The following is a 24,060-nucleotide window of genomic DNA, read 5'->3' on the forward strand; positions in this document are numbered from 1 at the left end:
AGCAGCTAAGGAACTGTCACAGATTGGAGGGGACTAAGGAGATGTAAGCAAAAGGCAATATGGGATCTTAGGTTGGATCTTGAAACAGAAAAAAGACCTTGATGGGACAAAATGGAGAAGTTTTCATAAGATGTGCAGTTTAGTTGATAGTACTGTGCCAACGTTAATTCTTGGTTTTGTGGTTAAGGGAAGAGTTAACATTAGGGAAAGCTACGTGGAGTATATAAAGTCTGGGTTCTATTTATATTTTTCTCTAAGTCTAAAACTACTTCAAAATAAAAAGCTCTCCTTGTTTGTTTTGTTTTTGTTTAAGAGTGGTCAAGTGCAGTGGTGAGAAGTGGGGGAAAGAACAGAACAATGAGTTTAATTATCTGTAACTACCTATGAACAGTCAGTTGAGATAACTGTTTTTGGATCAGGCAAAATAGTTTTTCTTAACTCTTTAACTGCAATTCCTAAATTTCTTCCCACCTTTCTTTTTGATACCACAACCCCTTCCCTGTTTGCTTTTTCTATTTTAGGACCTTTTTGAGAGAACGTATTCTTTTTTTTTTTTTTTTTTTTTCCTTCTTTATATCCTGTTTCTTTTCTTAGTTCAGAATTCAGTAGCTGGAGAGAGAGTTTCAGAGGTTTTGAACAACTCTGCTTAACCTATTCCAAACTCCAAACTCTGGTGTTTGGTCCTATGCAGTAAGTAATTTTCATGAGGAACTGAAGTGATAATAACTTGATTCATGAACTTGACAGACTGTGAAGACATTTTCATTGCCAAAGTAGATTGTATTATAAACTCTGTGGCAGAATTATTAGATTTCATAGATCTGCATGGGCATGGCTTGTTCAGCAATTGCTTTAGAAGTGGTTAAGAAAATATGTTTTTGTTAAATACTAGTAAACTTAAAATAGTTAATGATAGGTAAGAAAAACAAAACAAAACAAAACAAAAAAAAACAGGTGCACAAGTGTCATTCAACTGTGATTTCTGTTCCAGAAAAGTGGTAACACAAAACAGGTGTTTATAGTATGCTCATTTATTATTTTTAACTTTTTAAAATTTTTATCTGTTTTTCTTTTTTTTTTTTTTTTTTTTAAGACAGGGTCTCACTCTGTCTCCCAGGCTGGAATGCAGTGGCACAAACATGGCTTACTGTAGCCTTGACATCCTGGGCTCAAGCAATCCTCCCACTTTAGCCTTTCCGGTAGCTGGGACTACAGTTATGTGCCACCATGCTTGGCTAATTTTTGTATTTTTTGCAAAGACAGAGTCTCACTTTGGTTCCAAGGCTGATCTTGAACTCCCAGGCTTTAGTAATCCTTCCGCCTTGGTCCCCAAAGTGCTGGAATTACAGGCATGAGCCACTGTGTCTGTCCTGTTTTCAATATCTGAAATATTGATTACTTCCAGGAATAAAAACAAAGCAACATAACTGCCCTTTTTTTCTTAAAAGTATTGGTTTTCAAAATGCTCAGATGGCAATATCTGTTTTCCTCTTAATCTCCCTTGATGTTAAAGACATTGTTGGAATAAGTATCCTACACACAAATGTTAATGGTATGTTAAATTATTACTAATACACTGTAGGGATAAAAGTGATTTTCCTGACTTTCAGGGAGCAAGAGTTCAGAACACAGCAAAGAATTTGGGAGTTAGAGACCGGACCCCACAGTCTGCACCAAGGTAAATGCATCCCCTGCTCTGCCCTTAACCGAAAGATTTGACAGCATTTTCCAGACAGCATCCCTCCACTAATACAACAGATCTAGGATGTGCCCAGTGTCGTACTGATGGTAATTACCAAGAGTGCTCTTAAAATACCCACTGGCTAACTGTGATTACACATAAATGCTCTCAGAAATAAATGGCTATTATTCTATTTTACAAGTTCTATCATGCATTCAAAAGAAAAGCTCTACAGGTACTACTAAAATTTGTAATCTAGCTGTGCCAAACAACCAAAATGCCATTTTCATTTATACTTCTGTGACTGCACATGCTGTTCCTTCTAACATGATTGCCTTTCCCATATATGTTTGCATGGAAAACTCCTATTTCACTGAAAATCCTAGCTTAAATGTTATTTTCTCCTTGGAGTCTTGCTTGAGTTTCCTTCCCCTTGTACTCCCTTAGCATCTTGCGATATTGACCTATGATAACCTTTATCATATTTAGTTGCAGTATATTGTTACATTTTCTTTGCCCAACCTGAACATGAGTTCTCTGAAGACAGATAATTTTTTTGGATTTTATTTATTACTCTTCATATATCTGAACAGATTTCAAGAATGTCTTAATGAAGAAATGAATGAATGAGATTTTTGTTTGTTATCTCAAATATTTACAGTCCACACAGCATCATAAGAAAGGACTCCCATTGACCTTTAAAACAAATGAACATAATTAATTACCACCAGAGAAACGTTATGGTTTTTACTTCCCTGATAATGAGGGTAGGCAACCAGCTATCTTGACGTGGGGAAAAGCTAAATAATTTCTTTTACATTTGATTGCTTGCTTTTATACATTTGTGTTTTAACCAAAAGTAGGCTCCTCCAAACACAACCACAGACAAAACACTATTTCTGTTTACAGAGCAGTTACCAGAATGAGAATGATGGCTGCAGCATTTATGAAGTTACATTTCATTCTGAAAAATCATGTGGGTAGTGAAAGTGCTTTCACAGGGAAAACATATTTTCCCCTTGAAAATGGATGGTGCACTCATATTCTAATTGCATTTATTTTTAATGCTGACTCTTAACTCTGTTTAATCCACAAGTTTTGTTAATGTTGTCTTTCACAGTGGATTAGGTTAGAATCTAAGACTTTCTATTGCTAAAGGATTATTTTTACGTATGTATTCTCCATCCAGCACCTTGGGAGGCATGGTAAATTTGGATAATAGACCCAGTGAAGTGTTAAAATTCCGACAAGAAAACAAGATCATGGCTCAGCAAGGTCTTCTTAGCTAGATCTGGAAAACTAATAAACAGTGGCAGAGTGGGTGGCATCCGACTTCAGCACCAACCCTGATCAGTAAACCAATATGCAAGCTGAACACAAGAAAAGAAATCGATGAACTTGCTTTTTTAAAAAAAATTGGGTTATGTTTGAAACACTTGAAATGAAAGTCAATAAAATGAGCCATCCATGAAGCTGACATTATCTACAAGGGAGTAACAGGCCTGAGAGAGAAGGCAAAAGTCATTTTTAAAATTTATTTTATTTATTCTTTCATTCTGCAAATATTTATTGAGGATCTAAGAAATGCAAAACATTCTGCTATGCCCCAAGGAGAGTATAAACCTGATTTAGAAATAGCCCTGGCCCTCATGAAGCTTTTTGTTAGAAGATGAGGTGAAGAAGGTATAATTACAAGGAAAGGTAGAATGTAAGAATCACCCTGTGGTGAGTGCAGAGAATGCCAAGGAGCACAGAGGGGCTGGGATCTCTTCCAGCTGAGGACCTGGACTCCAACCCAAAGATACTGAGTTGAAGAATACATTTGGCATTGAAGGCGAGGCCATCAATGGGCCAAACTGGGATAATGTTTCTGGAAACATTATTGGAACTGAAGTTTTCTATCTCTGCTTGAAATAGTATTTGGTTCAAATCTTCAACCCATCCCTGTCAGAGTTTTCCTCTCACTATACACTTGACTTTTAAAAAGTTTACTCAGAGTACATATGTTGAATATCTGCTATGTGTCTTTAGGTGCCAGGCCCATTGTTAAGTGATAGAGGACTGAAGACATAGTGTCCTCCACCATTTGTTGAAGTGTAGCAGAGCAACGATGGAATAGAATAAAAATGGTACATGGTGTGTGATAAAAAGTAAGATGGAAATAGGCACAGATTGTCATGAGAGCATGGAGAAGGGGTATGATGTAGCCTAAGGACAGAGAGAAGAGGTCACAGAACACTCCTTGACCAGTCTGCATTGTAATACATGTCCCATGCAGGGGATGCAAGAGCACTAAGGACCAGAGAAGACAACATTCTGAGAACTTCACTTAGACATCAATGACTGGTGGTCGGATGTGATTCAAGTGCGATGTGAAGTGAGGCTGGAGATGTAGGGGCGAGATCAGAAGAGACTTACAGAAGTACAGAAGAGTTTTGATTTTAACTTGAAGACAACAGGGAGGCATCCATAAGCAATCTTCCTCTCTGGAAGACTTAAATTTTAGAATTCATCTCTGGCAACGTCAGGAGGGCCCATTTGAGGACAGCTAAGACTGAAGCAGAAGCTTAAAAAAAAAGATTATGGTAATGTTGAGGACCAAGATGAGAGGATGGATTAGAGAGACATTTAGATGACAGAATTCATACTCTTTGGACACTAATTGGATGAAGGAGTTTATAGAAAAGGAAGATTCTAGGATGACCACCAAATCTTTGGCTTGGATAATGAGGTGCTGATGGTTCTTTCCTCTGAGACAGTGGGTACAGAGGGGAAGCACACTCACGGGAAGGAGATGGGAGCTCAGCTTGGTAGTACTGAGATTGAGCATCAGTGGTCATCCCTGGAGAGAACATTGTGGATGGTCAAATATACTGGTCAAAAGCCAAGGAGGAAAGAATAGGTGGCGCTATAGTCCTGTGAGTCATCGATATTTAGGGGTTAGGTGAAGACACAGAAATCAGTTCTGGTACCATGATGAATGGGTAAGAGACTGAGAGAAGGTCAGGACACTTCCACGGAATGCCAGCACTGAAGAGAAAGCAGAGGAGGCTACAGAATCTAGTGAGCCATGGACAGGAGACGGTTGTTCTGGAATTCAAAAAGGAGCAATCAGCCATAGTCACACTACTGGAAGAGTGCATCTAATAATTTAGGAAATCAGAAAGCTAGAAAGTAGAGTATCAGAGTTTAATAATTCTGAGGTAGGTAAAGCCAGCTCTGGGGAGGGATGTTTCTTGGACACACTTGGCTCCAATGCATTTTGCATCGTCCCCTTTAGCAATCTCTGTCTAAAAGATGTGTCCAGAATTGCTCTTGGCATTGGGGAATTAAGATGGATGAGAAACACTTCATGTACTGAAAGAGCTTGCAGCCTAGTAGAATACAAAGACAAAATAAATTTAGAGAATCAAGTGAATGGGTATCGTGGTAGGATGCATGTGAGGTCGGAGTACAAAGGACCTTCCCCCCAACTCCAGCTTCATACATTGCTCTTCAGAGAAATAAGCCTCTCTTCCTCAAGAACCAAATACTGCATTCCAGATGTCAGATTGCACATCCAACACACTGGCTTTATTCTCTATTATGTCACAAAATCTGGAACTCTTGTGCTATAAAAACCTGATTTTCTTTATTTGTTTAATTGGGAGAGGGTGTTCTATAGTGGTTAAAAGTGAAAAAAATGGGCCAAGCATGGTGGCTCATATGTGTAATCCTTGCACTTTGGGAGGCCGAAGTGAGAAGACTACTTAAGACCAGGAGTTCAAGACCAGCCTGAGCAACAAAGCAAGACCTTGTCCTTACGTAAAATAAAAAATAAAATAGCCAGGCATGGTGCCATTTGGCTGTGGTCCCACCTACTCAGGAGACTGAGATGGAAAGATAGCTTGAGCCTGGGAGGTTGAGGCTGCAATGAGCTATGGCAGCACCACTGCACTCCAGCCTGGGAGGGAGAGCGAGACCTTGTCTTTAAAAAAAAAAAAAAAAAAGTAAAAAAAAAAAAAATGGCGGTGTGACCTTATTTAGTCAGGTTTTTTCCCTCTCTGAGACTCAGTTTTCTCCTATGTGAGATGGGAAGAATTGCCTTGGGACAGAGTGTTATTGGTGCTTTAACCTTGAAAGAGGCATTTGTTTTACGGCCTCCTTTCACATGGCTTTTATTTTTGCTATGTGGAAGGTGAAAGGCATCATCTATAGCATGAAGTTGGAAAGTTCTGCTCTCAGCAGAGTTACGTTTGGGCTGGAAATTTGGGCTAACTGAGCCCAAGCAAGAATAGAAGAGGCCAAAAACAGACCTTTTTGGTGCAGGGCCACAGATGTGCATGAGTGGAATGAGAATACAAAAAGGCCCCAAATGTTGGGCAGACCAAAGCCTCACACTGCCCAGTAATTTACCTGCCAAAAAATAAATGTTTCAGTTCAGGATCAGAGTCCAACTCTTACCTATTACATTTCACTTCAAAACTTCATCTGCCTATTCTAAATTCCCAAAGCTCTGCAATTTCCATTACAAATGTGTCTGAACTCAAATAACCCTGAGTCACTTCCAAGAAGCCTGACAGAAGCTGAATCTGCCCAGTTCCACAATACCCAGAGCTATTATCTCATTAGGTGATCACAGGGAATAGCCTTTTCTCAATTTGCAATGCAGACATTTCAAAGACTCGACTACCCTGTGCTATTAGTTACATTGCATGGAAATGTGCTGAGCAAGGTAATGGAATGTGATGGCTCAGCCCAGATCTCATGGGGCAAGACATTCGCCACCCATCTTCCTGTTCCTGTCCTACGTGAGTAAGCCCATTGTGCCTTTTCATTCGTTAGGCAGCACTGTCTGGGAAATAAGAGGAAAGAAATTAGGGAGAAAAGAACCTTCTGATCATTTTATTATCCCAGCCCTGGGAATGCAATTTGAAGTAACACCATATTCTTCAGCTGCAAAAGAACCTTTGAAGTACATCAGGTCAATGTAATGTATTCTTTTCTCTGGGAAGGATGAAATAAGCTTTTTCTGATGTTAGATGTCTTTATTTCAGTACTCACCCCTTGCATGGAGATAACATGTAGAGCATAAACCACCTTCCAGACTTGAAATACATTTTGCAAACCTCCAAAGTCAACAGCTTCTTCTGCATGTTCTTATACTAGGAAAGCTCATTTTGTTAACCAGGATTTATAACTCAATATTAAATCTTGCTCATTCTTCTCTTTTGATTTATAATTAGCATGGGATTAAATCTCAAAGACAGAGGAAATTTATAATTTGCTAAATTGGTCAGCAATTCAGTGAAGCTGTTTTCAGTGTAGTCGGTAAAAGGGATTGAATCACTACAGCTAGTCCTGGGTTTGGAGTGCTTTTATGGAAAGATGCAAAGTGAAAATCTTACACCTTACATTTTCACATCATTAGTGCAAGCTCTGCAGTGGGACCAGTGTGGCCATGGGTGCTGTTTAGAGAACAGGTGTAGTCCAATCCAGCACTATAGGGCAGCTAATCAGGCTCTCAGGATATGCCGCAAGTAATGTGTATGACCTTGAGGTCATGAGGGCTATCAGGCAGCTATTATGTTCACTTTTATTTTGCTTCTGCTTTATCATTTAACCACTCATAAGAACGTGGAGCACTGGAACTTGTGTAACCCTAGCTAACTCCTCTGAGCTTTCCTTTAATGCTGTATAGTCTCAAACAACTAGACCCGGGCTGCAATGGGAAGCTTTTCCAGGCATCGTCATGGTTCAAGTGGATTCCTTGACCCACTTGGAGAGTCCACTGTTGGGTGAGTGGGCCCTGGGCAAAGCTGGGCAATTTGTCCTTAGAAAACTCTAGCCAATTGTGCCTTTGGAATTTAGGCCTCAGGAATCTTGCCATGTCAGCCTATACACAGCCAACTGCCTGTATTCTGGGGTTAGTACCAAATGAAGCACTTTCTAAAACTAGTCAGAAAATCAGTAGACTCCTATGAGATAGGTGACATCCCCCTACAAGATAATCATGATAGACATGATGGTAATTATCATAATAATATCATTTCCTGGAATCCAGACAGCAGGTTTTACCATGAGTGTGGTGAATAGCCTGGGTGGTCAGCATTGGAGAAGAAGTAGCAGGTTTAAAAAATTCAGCATTGCTTTACCCATAGCCATCAAGATGTGCACAGAGGCACTGGTGCTTTCTAAATCACAGGATCTAATTTATGGAGTTTGCTAATTCATATGTTGTTTTTTGTAAAATAGACAACTGACCGTGACTCATGAAACAGGAAATTATCATCAGTGTATTTGTTCTACCAATAAAGACACCTTTGGCGATGGTAATACACTAACTAAGTCACTGTCAAACTTTCCCATGCCTTTTCTAGGCTGTACAAGCTGTGTGAGCCGCCTCCCCCAGCTGGAGAAGAATGAAAAGAAATCTCAAGAAACCAAGCAGTCAGAAGCTCCTGAATGCTGGACTAGACAAACTACATGCTGGCTAAACATACTCCACTAAAGATAAATAAGTGCATTTTTTTTTCTCTAAATCTCCCATTGCAAATAAGTAGTGTTCAGTTTATACAGATATTTATGCTGGAAATGGATAGGAGTTCAGTCAGACCTTTTAGCTTCACAAAGTGATGGTTTTCTGCATTGACATTAAGTATTCACTTTTAGAGTAAAATCCATCCCTGGAACATAAACAAAAAAAATAGAGATTTCAAAATTAACCACCATGGCTCTTCTCCAATTCATTAAAATTGTTTTAGTGTGTTTGTTTTCATCTTTTCCAAGTGGACACATGTAATAATGGAGAGTTCCCCCTGAAGAAGGCTATTACTGAAGAAACCTGGCCACACTTTGCAAATCATCATGAAAAATGTTAAGGACAAGATAGACTATATGGTATAGGTTTTCAGTCCCCCATTTGCAAGAGAGAAAATGATTAATGTGTTAAAAAGTGGGAAAACATGCTTTACTCTTTCTCCTAAGGGCTTATTTCTTATTAGAAGAGAAGAGAGCTGACAGAGGGCTCCAGCAAGCCTCACTTTCTTCTAGCTGCTTTCAGGCATCCTTTATGATTGTGGACAGCTCCACCAAGTCAGTGCCATACTTGGTGTCTGCAATGGGCATGGCTTCCTTGGGCCATGAATACTGGGTGCTGTGCTACAATGGCCCTGGGGATCCGAGAAGTGCAGGGAGGGGAACCAGGATGAAGAAGGGGAAAATAAGCCTATTTCAAAACTTAACCTTTAACTTAGATAAGCAAAAGTCTTAATTTTGTGAAGGCTCTCATATGAGAAGTAAGACTCTTAAAAGAATACACTGTCATGAGAATTTTTCTGTCAAGGTATGTGTATCAGATATGAAAATAAAGCTTTATTTGTACTTTAAAAGTACTATTAGGGACCTTGAAAATTTGTGGAAGCACAAGGTATATTCTATACTCATTCTAAAGTATATATTATGTTTATCATTTCTACATTGATACAATAACATTGTTTTGGCATAGTGAATACAGCAATATTTATTTTAAATCCATAATTTTCAAAACAAAACACTCATGATTGTGATAATGTGAATTTATGCTAATTTAGTATGGGAAATGCTTTTCATATCTAAAGTATATGCAAACCATTATTAATTTTTTGTGTGTATGATGGAGTCTCACTGCTACCTAGACTGGAATGCAGTGGTGCAATCTGAGCTCACTGCAACCTCCACCTCCCGGGTTCAAGCCATTCTCCTGCCTCAGTCTCCCAAGTAGCTGGGACTACAGGCACGCACCACCACACCCGGCTAATTTTTATATTTTCAGTATACACGGGGTTTCACCATGTTGGCCAGACTGGTCTTGAACTCCTGACCTCAAATGATTTGCCCTTCTCAGCCTCCCAAAGTCCTAGGATTATAGGCATGAGCCACTACATCTAGCCCATTATTAAATTTTAATTTATGAAATTTGATCATGATTTTCAAACTATTATTAAAAACCTTCATCATTAGCCATTATGTATTGAATAATAAAAGTACCATGTTTCATGTGTATGTGATGTTTGTATACCACCAGGCAAGGTAATAATAATTGTTATTTGGCAAAGAAGCTCTTGAGACTTTTGTGAGAAGTCCATATATAATGAAAAACAAGGAGCCTAACAGAGTTTTCAAGAAAAAGTTGAATATTTTGAATTTAATAAAGATATATTTACGTAAATATCTAAACTTTCAAGGATTTAACATTCATAGGGCTAATGAGTGAACACAGCTGATTAGGTAGCAAGTCCTTTCACATTGTCATGACTGTTTGCTCATCACCATCCTGGAAGCAGTAATCCTCATTAGAGGCATGAAAGGGTCATTAAAACAACTTTAATTGTACTTTGTCATATTTCATGGGGCAAATTATCAGCTATTATGGTAATTATAAGTTAACATTTTATTTTTTAAGGATCTAATTTCTTTAGAATAGAATGTATTTAACATTGTTTTAGGGTTAAACATAAGTGTATCATCTATCATGCTTGGTACTCACTAAGTGCTCAAAAATTAGTAATGGTTTATATTAACATCAGTCACTAGGATTTCTGATCATAATAAAAATTGTAGCTAACACTTATTAAGGGATTACTACATGCCCAGTAATACCTCCAATTGCTTTGCCTGCATTCTGTTGTTATTGCTTCATTCAATCCTCGTAATAATGATGTGACGTGGTACTCTTTTTTTCACACCCATTTTTAGAGTTGAGGAACCAAAGCAAAGAATAGCCCAGTGACTTGCATAAAGTCACATGATTGACAAAGGGTAGAACCAAAATTTGAACCCAGGAAGTCTGCCTTCTTAATACATTATGCCACTTTTCCTTATCAATATAAGAACTATTGTAATATGACAATGATTCGTAAGTAAATTTGGAGTCAGGTGGCACGTGTTGTCATTAAATTATACATCTTTTATTCAAAACAGGTAAATGGAAATATGTAAAATGCTTTAAATCTATGAAAATTATAGGATTTCCTGGACATTTTACGATTCTGGATGAACATTTTGAGGCAACTCAACACTGTTACAATCTGAAAAACTATTTTGTATCATATTCCTCATCATCAAAAATAACAGTTTTAGATAGTACATTGCATAAAACTTGATTATAATTCCAACACAATGGTAACAGTAAAAAAATACCTAATGGATGAATGAATGACGACAGTTTTTTTCAATGCCATATGTACCTTCATGTGACATTGCGCACAACCTTGAGTTTTTAGGATGTGTTAACCTTAATGCTACATGCCACTCTATTACCACTGCACCTTCAAATGCTGCTAAAACCTGCTAACTTCTTCCAAATTCTTAGCATATACAACTCCCCTCCCCACCTAAAAGGGAAGGTCATGCATAGAAATTTTGGATCTTAACTTAGGACCTGACTCAAAATAATTGTGAACTAGAAATTCATAGTCAATACATCTTAAGCATTCTATTATATCTTATACATTTTTCTAATAGTAACTGCTAATATTACAAAACTTAATGTAATATTAAAGTATGAAAAATTTGAGATTAGAATTTTACATGTATTTCCATTCCTATTTAAAGAGAAAAAAGAAAGGAGGAGAGAATTTCTGTGCTGGTTTTACTTATATTGGATATATAATATTGAATTTATAGTGTAAACTTTATCAATTTCCAAATCTAAAGTCTCATACTGTTTTCTGTCTCTTCATAAAATGCATTCTGATGGTGGCTTGGATTCACTGGCCACTCTTCTTGCAGAAATGACATTCAATTTAAAGTTAGGTTAACTTCTTATGAAAATATAATATATATGACATTGAAATGACATTAGTTCTGAGTCAATTAATTTAAATTTTGGGATCATTAAATTCAGAATGGAATGAAATTGATCTTGACACTAACTTGGAGAGCCAAGAAAGTGAACAAGTAAAGAAATCCTAAGGGGCATATTTAATAATTTAAGAAAACAACTCATTTTCATCCCTTTGAGCTTGTAAATTTTGTAGAAAAAAATAGTATTTATTGATTTGGAAGTGTTCAGTTGAGAGTAAATGACTCTGTGTTTTGAATCTAATACCTTTGGATTTAAAATACAAAAGTATTATTTCATTAGTTCAAGTAGATCTTTTCCTGTGTAGCATGATTTAATGCAAAGCAGTGGGCATATTTTTATTCACTTGTCCTATTGAAAAGCCATAATATTGAAATATAAAATGGATAGCCTTACTTTAAATCATTTTTACTTTACATTTTACTTTAAAGGTTATTTTCAGACTTTATGTGCTAGTGGTATTGAAACTAACCTTTAATATTTGACTAAATTGCTTGTGAATTTTTGGAAACTATGTCTTTAAAAATTTTAATTTTTAAATTAAAATTTTAATTTTAATTTTTAAAGACATTGTTATGTGAATTATCTTACTAAATTATAGCTCAAGAACTCTCTCATAGCAGTAATTTCATTAACATTAGATATACTAACCAATTTGCTAAATGAACTGTCAGTTGTCTTGCTTAAGTACTAGGGCAAATGCTTTGAAATGACTTAAAAGTGGTCTGAATTTTGATTGAGAAAAATAATCTGTCTTCTATCAAATGTTTGAACTTTTAGTGATGGGCCTCAGCAAAGCTTTACCTTGCATGAAGCAGAACAGGTTGGGGAAAGTTACAAGAGGGGTCTGTACCAAAAGTGACCCCAGGATATTCCGTTTAACAAATGTTGACCATTATCTTCCTAGGTGCTAAAACTTCATACTAGTCATTACAGCTAGTCTTTGGTTTCACAGAAAATGTTACTGCTTCAGAGGCTTGGCATTAACAGTGATGTCAGCATTCATATTGCCAACCATCTGGTGGGCATGGAAGACTGTTAAAGTGTGGTCTGTGCATCATTAAGCAATTGTTATGTAGACACAAGGCCTGCTTCACTCAGGATAGATTGCTTCTCTCACTGAGAAGAGATACCTGAAGTCTACTAAGTCTACTAGATGAGATATATATATATATGTGTGTATGTATATGTCTATATATATATTATTATATTTACTAGTTTTTGTTTTTGTGATAATATGGTATAAAAACTAATAACATTGTTTTGTTTTATATGACTGTATGACAAATGGAGTCGTTCAATATATTGAATGAATGTCTTACTGTAGGTATCAGAGCTGTCCAACCATGTAGTAAATGTAGCTGGTCTTTTGATCACTGACAGTACTTTGCTATTCAATCTGGAATCAACTGACCTAGCTTTGCCACTGAGAAGTAGCTAATTAAGAACAAAATTGTTAAATTTAAAAATGATATTTCTACTAGAGATAGCTTTGGAGAGTTAATTTTAGGTGCAAATAACAAGATAAATGCTATCCAGTCAAGCATTCATTCGACAAATGTTTTTGAGAATTCAGTTAGTGCAAGGCAGAGCCGTTGAGTCTGGTATATGTGTGGATATGTTTGTTTTGAAAACCTTCCCAGTGTCTCTGTGTGTTATTGATCATCTGTGTCTTTTACTTAAAATGGCATTATTTGTAACACAAACCTAATAGCATGTATGCAAATATACTGTATGTAGCCAAGAACACTAAATTGGTAAAATGCTTTAGAAAATATACATTTAAATTTGAATATCTAATGCCTCAAGCAAATTTATTAGAGTTTCAGATGAATATATATTTTTGTAACTGCCAAATAAATGATTAGAACAGAGCTTTTGCCTAAAAATATTTTTATAAGTACTCATTTACATAGATTCATTATTTTAAATGACAAAATATCAAATTGGTTCTATAAATAGTAATTGTGTTGAATATATCCATATTTAACATCATATAAAATCCAAAATTTAATGATAAATTTCATCTGGATGTGTTATTATAAAAGTCACCTTTTTTCCTTTGTAAAATATCCATGTAACATAGCTTCCATTACTGCATATTTTATGTATGGTTAAAATTATCAAAGTGCATTATGTATTTTATATCATTTATTTTTGTCCTCACAAAAGATTAGAATAGTAACAATGTATGATAAATGTTAATAATAATAAAGTGAAATGTAGTATAACCAGTTCAGCTTCTTTCCATTTAAACTTAATTTCTATTATGTCCTTACCTATTTGGAGGACAAAACTAAACACAGATTTTCACCCTTCAAGAATTCACAGGCTTGATAGAAGAAACTTGACACACATATGAAACAAATTCTACAAATATGAGCTGCAGAGATGGTCACTGCTAAAAAGTAATTAGAAAGAGACGCTCAGTATGGGCCACAGCATAGAAAAACTTCACAAGAGACAAGAGACTTACACTGTCCCCCGAATTAACCAGCCAACCTATCAATGTTTATTTAGTACTTATTATGTATCAGCCACTATCCTAGTTGCTAAAGATATACAAATACACATAATTCCCAAGCTCTAGGGTTATAGACTGATATATTTAACATGATTAATGTAGCACACAAACCAAAATGGCAACTACCAACACAAAGTAGTGGACATGAATGCAAAATGAGAGATAAGGCAATGAGAAACACGGACTATAGCAATTCAAAGAATGTAGATTCAATCCAACATCTCTTTATGGGACATCTACAAATTATTTATTCACTGAACTAAGCTGGATATTTAGTAATTAGGAACACATATATAGCCATTCCCCTTATGAAATTTACAGTCTAAAGGAGAAAAACATTGATTTTTAAAAAACTGCAAAAATGACAAGAGAAGGCTGGGTCAGGAAAGGTCATCAGCATTCATGATGAGTAAGATTAAGCAACAGAAGAAGGGAACAGTAACCCTGTTAGCAAAAACAGGATGAATACATGCACTGAGATGGAAAAGCACCAGATATTTCAGTGGGACGGTGAGTGGCTCAGTCTGAACAGAGGATAAAGATTTGTGGATGTGCTTAGAGACATGGATAGAAAATACAGCTGGATCTGGAATGCCAGGCTAAGAAGTTGGGAGGTTAGACATTATGAGGATTTAAAAATATGAGATAAATAGTTGATAATAATGATAATAATTATGAAATCCAAGTGGGGAGTTTGAAGAATGTGTATGTTGTTGATTGTGTAAGCTACTTCAAAAAAGCCAAATCAAATAATAATTGGAGGAAACAAAAATCAATAACTGGTTTTACTTTTTTGAAGATTGCTCGTATGCTCTGAGATTGCAAATTTAATAGAGTAATATGAGTGAGAAAATAGAATCAGCAAGTGTAGCTTACTTATTTCAGAACAGCATTTGACATTTATGTTCCAGAGATGTTATTCAGTGATACACACAAACACACACACACACACACACACACACACACACACACACACACACACACCATGCAAGTATTTTGTGGTGAAAATAAGTTTAAGAAACATAGAATCAAACAGGTTTCTCATTACAGGACTTCCCCAACCTGCTAATGTACTAATGACCATGGTGTCCTCCAAACCATGGCTTTGGAGGACCTTGATGGTATTCAATGTTTCCCAAATGCACTAGAAGACAGGACATGTTTTGTGGAAGATTTGTTGTCATTTCCTTGGAATACAAATATTCAACAAAGCACAATATGGGAAAACCATTCTAGAAACTGCGTAGCATGAAGAAAACAATGGTAAGCACATTGATAGAAAATGGGGTCTTTATCTGATGGAGGTGTCATTTAGGCTTAAAGGAAAAAATGACAAATACTTGCATAAATGAACATTAATAGTGAAATAGAATTAAAGGCAGATTGTGATATTGTAATTTTTATTCTCTCACCATTCATCTAGGTTCAGGGTATTAGGGGCCAGAAAAAGCATATTCCATAAAAAATGGAAATGTTTCCTCTCCTTTTTAATCACATCAGTCTTCTAATGTGATGGCATATTGGATTAGAAGACACTTCATTATGTCAAAACTTGGCTCCAATTTACCATGATTTTTGGACTAAATTAGTAAGGCTTGATCACCATGACTAGGGTGTCATGAGTTAGACAACTTGAAGGTAAAAGACTGATTTTTTTAATCACAAAAAGTATTAAAAAGATATATGCTAAGTGTGGAGTTTTCTAGCCTGACACTGGTTGGGCATTTGAAGATGATCTGAATGCAGTCATATATACAGCTCATTGATTTCTCAAAGCCAGATCTTGAAGATATGTACTCCCAGGTTTGAAAAGGTATTTGTCTAACCTAGGGTCATCCTCAAGATTCCTTCAGTTCAGGACATTTTCAGTTCTAAATGTGGACCCATTTGCTATTAATCAAAGTGAATATATGGGAGGAAGTTTCAGTACAAGATTGTCAAGATATTCATCAAGTCAGACACTTCTTAGACTCGCTGCCCTTGACTCACTATGTTGCTCTCATTCAGAAAAGGCCTGTGAACTCTTTGCCAGAAAGTGATAAAATAAATTATTCCAGAGCTGTGTGCTCCGAGAAGGAAGGCAGTGATCACCACATGATATAAGAGAGTGCTCTGTTTAGGGCTCTTTAATTCAGAAGGATGAAGACAAGTGAGGATATAAATAATGGCCATAGAATGACTAAGGACATGCAGGAATTGATTACCAGGAAATATTAGGTCTGCTAAAAACTGCTGCTGCTCTAACTGCCCACATGTTGACTCACTTAAAAATGTATACCCCAGAGATTAGACATTAGGATGTTACCTAACTTTAGCAGTGAGGGATCTGGAAGCGGTAAGCGTACAGAGGAAAAAATAGGCTGTATGATATGAAAAATGGCTGTAATAGTTTGTTTTCATGCTGCTGATAGAGACATACCTGAGACAGGACATTTACAAAAAAAAAAGAGGTTTAATGAATGGACTCACATTTCCATGTGACTGGGGAGGCCTTACAATCATGGTGGAAGGCAAGGAGGAGCAAGTCACATCTCATGTGGATGGTGGCAAGCAAAGAGAGAGCTTATGCAGGGAAACTCTTCCTTATAAAACCATCAGATCTCATAAGACTTACTCACTTTCATGAGAATGGTATGAAAAAGACCTGCCCCGTGATTCAATTACCACCCACCAGGTCCCTCCCACAACATGTGTGAATTCAAGATGAGATTTGGGTGGGGACACAGCCAAATTACATTAGAGGCTTTTATACATGATCATTGAAAAACCTTTTAGAAATAAATTTAGAGGCTACAGTGCAGTTTTGTTATATGCAGTAGTAAAGCAGTGGTGAAGTTGGGCTTTTAGTGTAAACATCACCTAAATAGTATACCTTGTGTCCATTAAGTAATTTCTCATTCTTCATCTCCCTCCCACCCTCTCACTTTTCTGAGACCCCAATGTATATTATTTCAGAAAAACCTATTTAAATTATATAAAACATCAATTGCAAACTTGGTTAGGATATGCTTTTTCAATTTTTCATTGAATAAAATTCACATACCATAAAATAACCATTTTAAAATATACAACTCAGTGACATTTAATAAAATCACAATGTTGTGTGAACATCATCTTTATCAAGTTCTGAGAAACTTTCATCACCCCCAGTTTTTTTAAATTAAACTTTTATTTTGAGATAATTGTAGATTCACATTTTTGACAAAGGTACAAAAACAATTCAGTGGGGAGTGGATAGTATTTCAATAACTGGTGCTGATACCACTGGATAGTCATAAAATGATATTCAAACTAAACATCGCACCTTATACAAAAATTAAATGGATCATGGACTAGATGTGAAACATACCATTACAAAACTTTTAGAAAAAATATTTAAAAATTCTTCAGAAGCTAGGGCTAGGCAGAGTCCTTAGATCTTTACACAAAGATCATGATCCATAAAAGGCAAAGTTGATAAATTGGACTTTATTAAAAATTTAAAACTTTTTTCTATTTTAAAGCCTATGTGAAGACAATGAAGACAAGTTACAGACTGGGAGAAAGGAGTTGAAACTATTTGTCCCATAAATTATTAGTGTCTTAGAACATGTAAAGAACTCAGAAAAAAGTTGCAAAAGGTTTCATGCTGTCTGCTTCTGTTTATATAACAGCCTCGAAATTGCAAAATTATAGAAATAGAGAACAAATTAGGGAGAATTAGGATAGAAGCTGGTATGGCTACATAGGAACAACAGAAGTGATCCTTGTGGGGATGGAAATGTTCTGTATCTTGATGGTATTCATGTCAGTACTGTATTCTGGTTGTGAAACTGTCCTATAGTTTTGCAAGACATTACCCTTTGGGGAAACTAGGCAAAGGGTATACATCATCTCTCTGTATTATTTCTTATATCTGCATGTGAATCTATAATTATGTCAAAAAAATTAAAAATATAGAATGAGTTTTAAATGCCTTTCAAAGTGGAAGTTTCAAAGGTAGCTTTGTTAATAAATATCTTCCTGAAAATGAAATCACATTTTGAGGTAGAGTAGAAGCGACTAAACATTGTGATAGTTTCACTTATTCTTTCTGTCTCTTAGCATTCATTCATTCAGAAAGTCAATTGCACAAACTGACCAACCATTGTATAGAAGGCTTGGTGTTGGACTTTAGCACCCTGCTTCTGAGGTGCTAAACTGTGAAGTCCTCAGTTGGGCTCCTGAGGAGCTCATAGTTTAGAGGCAGTGGCAAGCCTGTGACCAGATGTCCATACCCCGATTTAAAGTCCACTCCAGGACTTAATAGCTGTGTGACCACAAAGAAGTTACTTTTTTGAGCCTCAGATCCTCTGAATGTAAAATTATAATAACAATACTGCTTACCTCATAGGGCTGTAGCATCAACTAAACAAGATAATATAGATAAGAATTTAACACTGAGTTTGGCAGCTAGAAGGACTTCATAATGTTCACTAGATAATAATATATTGTGTTCTTTAGGAAGTTGAACTGAATTAAAGATAGAAGGAAAGACGTATTCTCCAGAGATATTTTCTTCAGATAGATGGCTTACTTAAGGAATAGAGAGATGGGATCAGAGCTGCAGTTTGAAAGCACAGTGTGCTATAATAAGGAGTTTGTAATTTATTGTTATGGGCAGATGAACAAAGTTTCAAGCAGGTAAACAAATGAAATGATCAGAATAGTTAACATCCACAGCAGTACAGTTAGAAGGCTGTTGCAATAGTCCAAATAGTGTTTCTCAAAGTGGGAGCCTCAGACCAAATCTATATCTCAGACCAAGTCCATCAGAATTTCTGAAATATTGTAATTAGAAATTTTAGTTTTAAAATTTTTGGGTGATTTTTTTCTGCACACTTGGATTTGGGAATTGCTGGTCTAAAAGAGAAGTAATAGAATTCTTTAAGGAGTATCAGAGAGAAAAAAGGAGGAGGAGTTTTAAGAAATATTTAGGAGGTAAATTAACAAAATTTGTTAATCCATATGATGTGGGGAAGTGAATTATAGGAAAAAATCAGGAAGTTTCCAAAGTTTTTAGCTTGGACGATTGGTTCCCATAATAAGGGATGGCAGAGTAAGTTGCAGACTAGGGAAAAAAGAAAATAGATGCACTTTGGGGCATGTTGAATTTGAGCACATCCAGATGGAGGTAGCCAATAAGCCTATGGAAAATCCTGTTGAACTTTAAGTAAAAAAATGGGGACTGGAGATCTAGGAAATATACATCAATAATTAAGGCCATCCACAAAGAGAACATGGAGTTCAAAGACCAGAGTGCTGAGGAATGTTCTGGAACACTAAAATTTAAGCAGAAAAAAAAAAAAGAAGCTATAAATGAAATCCAGAGGAAATATTGGAAGTGGTTGGGAGGGGATCCAAGAAGTTGTGTGGTCATGGAAGTCAACAAAGTAGGTTCAAAGGGGGAATTGTATAATGATGCAGTGATTGTTAGTAGACTGAGAAGTAAAAATGAATTTGGCCTTTGAACTGCTTTTTCTTTTTTTCTTTTTTTTTGCATTTTCTCTAATGTTTGGATGCAAAAGTTTTACATTTTGTAAGATTAAAAACTTAAAAACAAAACAACAAAAAATCAGTTAACAATCCCACCAGAGTGTCTATTGTTCAACACTGGGTAATATCTCTGTTGGTCCAGTTCTTTCAATATAAATGATACCTAGAAACCAAAGTCTGACTGGCTTTAACAACCAAAATAAAAGGTTAAAAGCATGTAACAAAGCTATAAAATGCTGTAGCCACCTACAGCATTTCCTGGGCAAGATCAGCTCCTTCTGTTAAAATGAGAAATGTCTTCAGATATTTCTCATCTCTTGACGTTCCTACCTTCTGTTTTTGTCCCTTTCTCAGACCAACACAATTAATGATAGCAAATTGATCACCAGCATCACTAAACTTACATTTCATACACCAACTACAATGAAAGAGAATGGGCAAAGAGTTGTAGCAAAATCCCTGCATTGCTTTAATTGGTCTAGCTTGAGTCAGGTGACTTTTCCCCTTAACCAATCACTACAGCCAAGGTATATCTCATTGACCAGACCTGGATTACAAGATCTCATAATTAATTGTGGGGCTGTCAGAACTACTAGAAGAAAATGATGGTGTTATTACCAGAAGCAGGACTGGATTCTGAGCAGGCATAAACAACAGATGGCCAAGAGAGTAGCACTAAAGTATTTATGTGCCGATCTTAATTACCTCCTTTATCTTGCATTGACATGCTAATCAGTGTATTTCCTCCTCTGTAAATTTTCTGATCTTTAAAAACTCAAACAGGAAAGTTGTTATCTTTACACAAGATACTTGGTCCAGAGGCCAGGTTAAAGTAGGTTATATATTCAGCTGGAGAAGAGGAAGGCAAGGCAACTACAGATCACTTTTCTTATAAAGTTGCCTGAAAAGGAGAGAACTGGAGCTGCAGTCTGAGCAGAAGGCAGCGTAAAGGATTATTGTTTCTTTTACCTTAAAGATAGGGATCATTAAAGATTGATTTCTCGGTTAAGAATGAAAATGCTTAGATTTTTTTTTTCATGTAGCTATTCTCCCTAAAATGCTTTTTATGATTAAGGTATGTAAATATTTATCTCTTAGATTTCTTTTCCTGCCAGTTTTGACTTTGGTCCTTAAAGATGTATTAAACAACTATAGGTTTCCATGTGATGTTAATGTTGGTAGAGTCCATTATTTTGTGGGAATATGGGTTTAAGAATTTCAGGTGCATATTTGACAAATTCACAATCCAAACCTTAGCTTCATGTTTTATATCGGGTATCCTTCAAGAATAGAAAAGCAGGCTGGGCACAGTGGCTCATGACTATAATCCCAACACTTTGGGAGGCTGAGGCGGGTGGATCACCGGAGATCAGGAGTTCAAGACCAGCCTGACCAACATGGTGAAATCTTGTCTCTACTAAAAATACAAAAATAAATTAGCTGGGCGTGGTGGTGCATACCTGTAATCCCAGCTACTAGGAAGGCTGAGACAGGAGAATTGTTTGTACTTAGGAGGCAGATGTTGTAGTGAACCAAGATTGCGGCATTGCACTCCAGCTTGGATGACAGAGCAAGACTCTGAGAGGGAGGGAGGGAGGGAGGGAAGGAGAAGGAAGGAAGGAAGGAAGGAAGGAAAGAGAAAGAAAGAGAAAGAAGGAGGAGAGAGAGAGAAAGAAAGAGAAAGAAAGAAAGAGAAAGAGAAAGAAAAGCAGATGATTGAAGTGATGCAGGTTTTTATATTTAAATTACATACTATTGTACATATAATAAAAGTATTCTTAAAAATAAGCAGAGTAAAAGTCTTTGGCACATTATTTTGAATTCAGAACTAAGGAATGAACGGAGTGTGTAATTCTGAACTTATTTCCTGACCATTCCTTTTGGGATAAAATTAAAATTCAGAGGTAGAAGAACTTGATAACTAGATCATTATTAATAGGGCAGTAATTGCTACATGAATTAAAAAATAAATATCAATGGCTTTGAACTTCAACTTTAAAGCTGAAATCCTAAAAGATATGTCTTATGTCATTCTGAGGAAAAGGAGATGATCAAAAGCCATAACTCAGTGTTTGCACATCTGACACTATTAATCAGCAAAGACAAGCAAGAGGCATTGCCTATGGCTTTTCTGGAGCTTCTAAGATACATTTCAAGCATCTTTTGAAGCGTACATTACAAGCATGAGTTTAACCCACTGTTACTTTAGTTCTCAAACAGAGGGGAAAAGGGAAAGGACTGTGATTAAGTTTTATTTTACTCAGGACCATTTCGTCCAAGTTGGTGACATAAACCAGGCAGTTATTAGATACCCAAGTCCAGGGAAGCAGACTGCCCTAGATCACAAGTGATGCCAACTTCACCTTTAAAGAAGAGGCAGGGTTAAAAGTGACCTGAAATGTCTGGTTAAATGAACATTTATATGGACATGCATCAGTGAGAATAGATTGGGAAAAGTCAATTGTTTGAGAAAACTTAAAAAGAGAATCTTGATTATAATGCCTGCCAATGCTCATGAGAATGGCATTTTCTGAAATGTCACAGTTGAATCACATTTCTGTTTTCAAATTCATAATTATCATCATGTTAAATATGGAGGCAGTGGAAAATGGGATGCCAGTGAGGAAGGAGGTGGTATTAGCTAGGAGATGTATTTTCTTCATAAAAGGCAGGACCAATTCTGTAATTGGTGAAAGAAATGTTTCTGATTCTGGCAGAATGGTGGTGGAGCCTGGGGGAGTTGTATTAACCGTGCTTTTATTTTGTGTATTGGGATGCTTTGACATCTGGCCATTACTGATCTTGGAGGAACTCCCAGGGCTACATCATCCACAGAGATAGGAAACAGCTCACCCCTGAGTGCGATTTTCACATGGAAATCAACCAAACCAGAGCCCACACATGGTCTACCTCCTCTATTGGGCTCTCACACTCCAGGCCACTGTCCACATGCCCTACTCACCACAGGGTCACTTACCAGATGACACAGGGCAGTTTCTCTTCTCCAGAGCCCACTGAAATTATTCAAACTGGCTAATCTTTCTCTAAAAATAATTAACTTATTTTTTTCTTTTACTAGTTTTGGGGGTACACAAAACTATCAAATGAGTTCTTTAGTAGTGGATTCTGAGATTTTACTGCACCTGACACCTGCCCAACATGCTGTCATTTATCCATCACCCCCACAGTCATTCCCACCCCACACCCCACCCCACCGTCCATTATATCACTCGGTCTGTTGTTGCATCTTCATAGCTTAGCTCCCACTTATAAGTCAGAACATACAGTATTTGGTTTTCATTCCCAAGTTACTTAGAATAATGGCCTCCAGTCTCATCCATGGTGCTACAGAAGACATTATTTTGTTCCTTTTTATGGCTGAGTACTATACCATGGTGTATATATACCACATTTTCTTTATCTACTTATTATTTGGTGGACTCTTAGGTTGATTCCGTATTCTTGCAATTACAAATCGTGCTGCTATAAACGTGTGTGCATGTGTCTTTTTCATATAGTGACTTATTTTTCTTTGGGTAGATACCCAGTAGTGGGCTAGCTTAGATACTTTTAGTTCTTTAAGGAATCTCCATACTGTTTTCTATAGTGTTTGTACTAATTTATATTTCCCCCAGCAGTGTAAAATGTTTCCTTTTCACCACATCCACACCAACATCTATTGTTTTTTTGACTTTTTAATTATGGCCATTCTTGGCAGGAGTAAGGTGATATCTTGATATCTCACTGTGGTTTTACTTTGTGTTTCCCTGATGATTAGTGATTTTGAACATTTTTTGGTACGTTTATTGGCCATTTATATATCTTCTTTTGAGAAATGATTATTCATGTCCTTTGCCCACGTTTTGATGTAATTATTTTTTGTGCTGATTTGAGCTCGTTGTAGAGTCTGCCTACTAGACTGTTGTCAGATGCATACTCTGCCAATATTTTCTCCCACTCTTTGGATTGTCTCTTTACTCTGCTGATTATTTATTTTGTGGTGCAGAAGCTTTTCAGTTTAATTAAACCTCTTATATTTATTTTTGTTTTTGATGCATTTGCTTTTCGGGTCTTAGTCATGATGTCTTTGCCTAAGTCAAAGTCCAGAAGAGTTTCTCCAATGTTATCTTCTAGAATTTCTATGGTTTCATGTCTTAGATCTAAGTCTTTGATCCGTCTTGAGCTGATTGTTGTATAAGGTGAGAAAAGGTGGTCCAGTTTCATTCCTCTACATGTGGCTTGCCAATTTTTCCAACACCATTTATTGAATAGGTGTTTTTCCCTATTCAATTCATGTTTCTGTGTACTTCGTTGACTATAAGTATTTAGCTTTATTTATGTGTTCTCTATTCTGTTCCAGTGGCCTAAGTGCATATTTTTATACCAGTACCATGCTGCTTTGGTTACTATAGCCTTGTAGTATAATTTGAAGTTCTGTCATGTGATGCCTCCAGCTTTGTTCTTTTTTCTTAGTATTGCTTTGGGTCTGTGGGCTCTTTTTTAGTTCCATATAAATTT

The 24,060-nt window shown here is 36.5% G+C and overlaps 1 protein-coding gene across 1 annotated transcript in view; it reads left to right on the top strand.

Annotated features, from left to right (window-relative positions):
- The window catches only part of PREX2 (phosphatidylinositol-3,4,5-trisphosphate dependent Rac exchange factor 2), a 306,754-nt gene extending 286,292 nt beyond the window's left edge, over positions 1–20,462 (top strand). The window contains exons 39-40 of the mRNA XM_003942900.3: positions 1,611–1,678; positions 8,041–20,462. Of these exons, the coding sequence (XP_003942949.1) occupies positions 1,611–1,678; positions 8,041–8,086 (114 nt within the window). The 3' untranslated portion in view covers positions 8,087–20,462. The remainder of the gene's footprint in view (positions 1–1,610; positions 1,679–8,040) is intronic.
- Positions 20,463–24,060: the final 3,598 nt, after the last annotated feature.

The sequence above is a fragment of the Saimiri boliviensis genome, chromosome 15 (genome assembly GCF_048565385.1).
Source record: "Saimiri boliviensis isolate mSaiBol1 chromosome 15, mSaiBol1.pri, whole genome shotgun sequence".
Classification (NCBI taxonomy): domain Eukaryota; kingdom Metazoa; phylum Chordata; class Mammalia; order Primates; family Cebidae; genus Saimiri; species Saimiri boliviensis.